This window comes from Austrofundulus limnaeus, unplaced genomic scaffold (assembly GCF_001266775.1).
Source record: "Austrofundulus limnaeus strain Quisiro unplaced genomic scaffold, Austrofundulus_limnaeus-1.0 Scaffold340, whole genome shotgun sequence".
Taxonomy (NCBI): Eukaryota; Metazoa; Chordata; class Actinopteri; order Cyprinodontiformes; family Rivulidae; genus Austrofundulus; species Austrofundulus limnaeus.
Genome location: NW_013952742.1, coordinates 72,086 through 79,699, shown reverse-complemented (window position 1 = coordinate 79,699; position 7,614 = coordinate 72,086). Strand labels below are relative to the sequence as shown.

General features: G+C 37.4%; 1 protein-coding gene across 1 annotated transcript in view; it reads right to left on the bottom strand.

Moving 5' to 3' along the window:
- The window catches only part of LOC106527749 (dystrobrevin beta), a gene marked incomplete at its 5' end in the record, with an annotated part of 99,282 nt that overhangs the window by 26,362 nt on the left and 65,306 nt on the right, over positions 1–7,614 (bottom strand). Inside the window, 2 exon segments of the mRNA XM_014022734.1 lie at positions 1,153–1,241; positions 2,482–2,572. Coding sequence (XP_013878188.1) covers positions 1,153–1,241; positions 2,482–2,572 — 180 coding nt within the window.

Below are 7,614 nucleotides of genomic sequence, written 5' to 3'. Positions count from 1 at the left end.
ATTGGGTTGTTACCGACAGGTGAAAATTTCATATCATTAGCACCTCTAGTAATATATTTACTGAGAAAAATGGTGACGTGTTCAATACTTATTTTACCCGCTGTAAAATGTCAGCACAATATCTATAGAACTGGCAGAGATGTAGTTGTTTTTGTGCTTTCTAAAGTTGATTAGTTGTAGTGGYCATTATTCAAAGGTTAATCAGATTTAAATGTATAAAAATAAATTTTCTTTTGGGAGTTTCAATAAAATCTATTCTCTGGTTCATGCAATATTTTGTTGTAACACTAACATTTTCACTCACCTTTTGCTTTCTGGCAGTAAAGGTAAAAGTGCTTTATTTGTCATCACTGGATGTTCCCATGCATGGATGAAATCTGTGCTCTGCATTTGACCCATCACACATGAGAAACACCCAGGTGGAGCAGYGGGCAGCTATGTGGGCACCTGGGGAGCACCAAATTATGTGGGTATGGCGGGGAGTCRAACCTATGACTTTCTGGTCCRGAATCAGTTGCTTTGCCACTACACCACCGCTGCTGCTGCCACCCCACCAGTGGGTGATAATCTTGCATTGTTTCTTTTTTAATACGTTATAAGGTCATCAAATTTAAAATCAGATTTTGTTTGTTTTAATGTGTAATTTTTGCTCCTATTTCAATGAAATACTGARYTTAAGGATGTATTCACACCTGACACATTTRGTMCACTTTAAAMAGAYCAGAGCTGTTGGTCCGGATCTTTTATGCAGGTGTGAATACACTGAACCCTGATGTGGATCAAACAACTGGACCAAGACCCACATTTGAGGTGGTCTCGGTCTGATTCCAAACGTAGTCTGGTGCGGTTCAATTCTGGTGTGAATACAACCTAAATGCAAACATTATGCTAAAGCTATACTTTATTATTCAACAGCCTCACAGTTGTGTATTGTTTTTAATGACAGTATTAGATATTCATCACGCAAAACACAAGACTGGCATTAATTTTTATCTTAGCATTTTTACTGTAATTGTATTCTTTTGAGCCAGATTGCTGAATCAAATTCTGTATGATTGGTTTGCATTWTATAATCATTATATTACCTAATCTCCAGAGTAGCTGTCTAAAGTTGGTCATAAGTAAAAACTAACAAAGATAAAGAACCTGTACCTGTTTTTGTTCTCCAGCTCTGCAATCAGCTGTCTCTGTTGTTTATTAGCATCGAAGTTGAAGCTCAGATCTGATGGAGGACCCTGCTGCTGAAAATAAAGTGTTCATAAACAGTTCAGGTCAGTAAGGGAACAAACATTAAATACAAGCTGCTCATTTTTGTCCACAGTGAACACCAGCGATGGTCTGCTTCAGCCCTACTTTTAGTTTTCTGAATTCATTAAAATTAATTAATTTTATTTTACTTTACTGAAAATTTTCTTCATTTTCTCCTGAAAAAAACCCCAACACATTAATATGTATAATTAAGCATGATCAGATCTTTACTTGTTCATGTGTTGTTGTCATRTCAACTTTTTGATGAAACAGCTTAAAAATACCTTTCTCAAAAGTATAAAAAATTAGGCACCATTTTGAAATTTTTCTTTTGTGTAATTTCTGAGACAAAATGCTGCAGATTAAATGTGAATTTGTTTATTACTGATGAAGCTGGCTAAAAAAAAACAAATAAAACAAATAAAGGCGTAAGCATTCCTTATAACAATTCCTGCTGCCCACCACCTTTCATTGCAGAGATCTAAACTGTGATCAACTTATGTTGAGAAGGGAAGGAGTTTGGTTTAAAGTTTTAAAATAACATTCTGCAAGAAATTTTTTTACAGGTCTTCTGGACGGGTTCTTCTCTAACGAAACGTTTCGTCTCTCCTCCAAGAGACTTCTTCAGTCTGAGAGTTTCAGGCAAAATTCAGGCTTTTAAGCCCTGCCTCCATGTGATGTGAGTATCAGTCACATGGAGGCAGGGCTTAAAAGCCTGAATTTTGCCTGAAACTCTCAGACTGAAGAAGTCTCTTGGAGGAGAGACGAAACATTTCATTAGAGAAGAACCCGTCCAGAAGACCTATACAATTTTTTTCTTTTTGATTTTTTACCTGGATTACTGAGATGCATCAGGACAATAACATTCTGCATTTTCATGTAATAATGCAAGATCTGACAAGAAGGCCCTTGAAGTGTGTGTTACAGATGCCTCATCTCCAACCACAAAAACGGCTCAGTTTTTGTAAATGATACTTATATTTTTGTGTTGGCTTAGTTTAATTAGGTGAATTAGTCCAAAAGTTCAGTTGAAGGTGTACACCCTCTGAATAATTTTTGAAAGTTTCATTCAAATCTGTCCAATGTTTCATGATATATTTAACTAATGGTATCGATGAAYGCACACAAACATCAGCAAAAATATTGTAACCTGTGGGTGATAATAATTTTATTCATTAAAATCAGATTTGTGGCATAACTGAAGCCCACTATGGGGTTCGGGGTGACACTTACTGTGGAATTGCCAGCCTCAGCAGCCAGACGGGCGGCGTATCGTGCAATGAGCCGGTGTTCTTCATCGAGCCGGCTGGGACTCTCCAAGACACTGCTCAAAGTCAAACACAGAGTGGAACATCACACACAGAAAAAAGCACTGAAACTAGGAAGTTTGTCAAAAATATTAAAAAAAAGAATTGTGAATTTATTACATGCCATTTGGCTTTGAGTGGTATCAGTCAGAGGTGACTTCATAAAACAGAGAGGATGTAAATAAGCAGCAGTCAGATGTGACCGTGTCTGCTCTGCTCACTTCAGCTCAGACTGCATGTGTCAAATAAAGAGTGAAAGTAATGATGACACATGATGTAGGAACAGATGACAGGACAGAAGCTGCGTTTTCTCTGCGGGTCGTCTGCATCCATGAGTGAAGCAGAGCTGTTCAGGAGCATTCTAGTTTTGACTCAAGTGTGAGCAACAATTTGGACAATTGAAAGAACGAAAGAAGGCATTTGAGATATTTTGCTAACAGACATGCAGTGTTGACACCAATAATTATTGCAAACCTTTTAAACACAACTATCTTGCAACGTGTAATGGCTAGAGAACTTGTTGAGGATAATTCTTAACTATTTCTACATCAAATCTTATATCTTTCAGATGGAATATTTCTACAACACTAGGATATCCTCCTACATTTTGGTCATATTTTGCTGGATTCAAGCCAGGATGGTTTTTTTTTTGCTATTCTGAACCCACAATCCCCTGTACAGCTAAATATTTGTCACAAGATTAATCAGCTACAAAAGAACAGACCAGCCACAGCACATGCACATTATGTGTAGCAGACAATACTTTGATGTGTCATGCTTTTCAGTGCACATGCTAACTGTTCCTTTTGATATATTTCAGCTCAAAAGGATGTCCCAGTCCCATATTTGATTATCTAAATTTGAAGCATTGTCAACTGCAGAATGAATATGTCAACCTGTTGGCACACTACAGTCTGAAAATCAAAAGTTAAAAGAGGAACTGGAAAAATCTGTTTTCTTATACAAATGTTAAGTGCAACTTTACACAACTGATTTTTCTCACAGGACTTAGAAAAATAACTGGTAGTGTAGAGCAAATTAGCCAAAAATTTAGTGTTGACCATTTGTTAGTTGTTTTGATGAAATTAAGGTTAGGCCTGAGTAACTTTGACTTGGCATATAGACCGAATGTATCAAAAACCACCATATCAAATATATGTAGATGGATACCTGTCATGGACATGATCCTTAAGCCGTTCGTTAAATGACCAACAAAGGAGCCATACTTAAAAACGTGCCCAAAATCTTTAAGCGTAACTTTAAAAAATGTCGATGCATTATTAATTGTACAGAAATTTTTATAACCCGACCCAGTAATTTGACAGCAAGGGGTCAGACATGGTCAAATTATAAACACAACAACACAGTCAAATGTTTGATTGCCATCACCCCTGCTGGGACAATTATTTGTCTGTCTTCTGGTTGGGGTGGGGTGGGCGGGCATCAGACAAACAGCTCACTAATGAATCAGGTTTCATAAAACTTTTGGAGCCCCAGGATGAGGTATTAGCAGACAGGGGATTTCTAATCAGAGATGAACTGGCATCTCATGGTGCAACCCTTCGCACCTCTTATTTCATAAAGGGAAAAAACAGCTCTCTGCACATGAAGTGCCCCGTCACCTGACTATCGTTGGAGCCCTGATTCACACCTTTTGCTCACAGGGGGCTGAGTCATACTTGCAATAACAGCATTGTAGGAGGGGCACAACTGGACATGAACACCTCTGTTTAATGATGGATGGTTTTTCTTTACAAAAATGGCTTCCTTTACTCCTCTCTCAAACCAACATCCCTCTCTATCAAGGATGAAATCTCATCTCTCAAACCAACAATAAAGATAGCAACTTAGGGGCACATGAAGTAATAATGTCAATATTTTGAATGCCATTATTTTGACATTCCACATCAGCTATTGCTCACAATTGTTGTGGAACATCTAGAGGACTTCTAGAGTGAGCCTGAAGTGAGGCCAGTCTCTGACAACTATTTTTTAGCTTCAATAAAGACAGTAATTTAGGGAACAATACAGTAATCGTAAAATGTCAGTTTTGTGAGTGCCATTATTTTGAAATGCTACATCAGATATTGCTCAGAATTGTTGAGGAACATCTAGAGGTCTTCTAGAAAGAGCCTGAAGTGAGACCAATCTCTGACAACCAGTTGTTTAGCTTCAATAAAGACAGGAACATAGGGAACAAGAATTGTAAAATGTCCATATTGGGAGTTCTTTTATTTTGAAATTCTACATCAGAAGTTGCTCAAAAAAGTTGAAGGACATCTTGAGGATTTCTATAGTCAGCCTGAAGTGAAACCAGTCTCTGAAAACTAGCTGTTTAGCTGAAATAAAGACAGCAACTTAGGGGCACATGAAGTAACAAACTCAATATTTTGAATGCCATTATTTTGAAATTCCACATCAGATATTGCGCAAAATTGTTGAGGGAAATCTAGAGGACTTCTAGAGTGAGCCTGAAGTGAGACCAGTCTCAGGCAACTAGCCATTTAGCTGCAATGAAGASAGGAATTTAGAGGAACAATAGTTGTAAAATGTCCATATTGGGAGTTCTTTCATTTTGAAATTCTACATWAGAAATTGCTYAAAATTGTTGAGGAACATCTGGAGGACTTGTAGGTTCAGCCTGTAGTGAGACCAGTCTCTGACAACTAGTTGTTTAGCAGAAATAAAGATAGCAACTTAGGGGCACATGAAGTAACAATGTCAATATTTTGAGTAGGGATGCACCGATATGAAAATTTCAGCCGATATCGATATCCGATATAATTATTGCTRCTATGGCCGATAACCGATATGTACCGATATTACACAAACACACAAATTATATTTTTCAAATACACACAAATACACTTGGGTCGTTTTTTGTTACTGTATACAAACAACCAGACCTCTGACATGGCTCCCTACTTCAGTTATTCCTGGCTGTGCAGCGTCACTAACACTATCACAATCAAACCACTCAACCAAACATCTCCCCTCCCAAAACAGAAACACAAAGTTAAAAAGTGGGAAATCAATATTGGACGTTAATATCGGCTGTTTTACATATCGTACCGATACCGATATTCTACAAAATGATTAATATCGGCCGATACCGATATTAGTGCCGATATATCGTGCATCCCTAATTTTGAGTGCCATTATTTGGAAATGACACATCAGATGTTGCTCAAAATTGTTGAGGAACATCTGGAGAACTTCTATAGCCAGCCTGAAGTGAGACCAGTCTCTGACAACTAACCATTTAGCKGCAATAAAGATAGCAACCTTTGAAAGAAGAAGAAAAGAAGAAAAATATCTTCTTATATCTGCCCCTTTTTCAAGAATAAATTCAAACAATAGTAATTTACTGTAGGAGGTGAGCTTAAGATGTTTCTCTATATTTAGGTTAAATATTTACAGAGTCATCTAATTTACAAATCGCTATTAGTTTAATAAGAGGATGTCCAACATTTAAGCATAAACCTTTAACGACCGCTTGTCAGCAATTGTTTTTAGGATTTAGGCTTTTTATTAAACACTTTTCTATTCAAACAGCATTTGTCAAACAGAATGAGTCTAGTAAAATTAAAGCCTATTTAATATAGGAGTTTGTTATAGAAATAAACCCTTTTTTATTTGGATTAGGTTTTATTAATGCTTTAATTTTAAGCTTTATTTTATTTCGAATGAAAAGAGTTGATTAAACTTTGTTTAAGTTTGAGTTGACAGCTTGAAATGCTTAAAAAAATGTATAGATTGGTTGAATTGATTTTTTGAAGCRTGTAATTCCTTTTAAAACCAGCAGATGTAGACAGTTTCAAGAATGACACTTCAATCTGMTTTGACCAGCAGAATGACAGCTAGACGTCAACACGGCGGTTGACGGACCAGTGCCAGCCTATCACAGAGCGTCTAACGCAGGGAGTCCCGCCTCCCTTGCTACACTGCAAGAAAATGGCTGCCAGTTTTTTTTATAACGCAGCTCAGCGTTGCGCACCAGCTGCGCAYATGTGAAACAGCTTTGTGGAATGAAATTCACAGGAGTTAAACAGAGTTTAAACACAGCATTTCAAAATCAACCAGCAATAGTTTTCTGACCACGCCAGCAGACAAAACAGCTTATTTTTAAGCTTGCCGAGGTGAACACGGGCACGCGGTGGCTGAGAAGTTGAGCCTGCGCGCTCCCGTTTCCCCACTTGTGGCTCGGACTGTTGAGCTCCGTAGTCACAATCCTGCTTAAGTTTGCCTTAAAACACACACCGAGTTCTCATTGTGGCTAACGACACTTTTTACAGGTAAACAGCGCTTAGCCGTCAATCTGGACGACTCATTCGAGTTTTTCCGTCCAGGAGTAGCTTGGAGCCATCTCTCGTTAGCTCAGAGTTGCTACTTTCACTCCTCACATTAATTCATTCAAAATGAACGTAGGGTAACACTAATAAGTGGCCAACTTATTAAGATGTTAGCGGAGTGTGGTTATATAAAAATATGTGTATTGTAGGGACACGCGTACAAACACTATATATAACCAACCAGATTAATAAATACACCTGTTAAGATGTTTCTAATACTGGCTTTAGGATCCTTAATAAAATGTCATACAGACAACATGCATGCAAATAAATTATAAACTGGCTTCCAATGGCAGATTATGGATTTAAAAATAGCTTTCAGCTATAATGAGAGAGAAAAAGTGGCTTGCTCTAGGTCTGACGTCATAACCTTGAACAGCCGTGAACAGCTTATTTTTCAGCAATAATTAATGTTACAGATATGTTTATAACTTCAAAATGATAGAAAACGACAAAATCTGCTGTTTTTTGCTATTCTCTGAGCACCAATCAGCCACAAAAAGTCTTATAATAACACTTTATTGCCAACATGAAGAAAAACTGTGTTTTTCCACAGTGCACAGAAGATATTATTTCATGAGATAAATATTATGAGTTACCATTAAAAATGGACCCATTCGGGCCACCAATATGTAGGAGGTGAGCTTAAGGTGAATTAAGCTTTTCCCACATCTCTCATACACAAGGTTATGAGGAAAATTTACCAA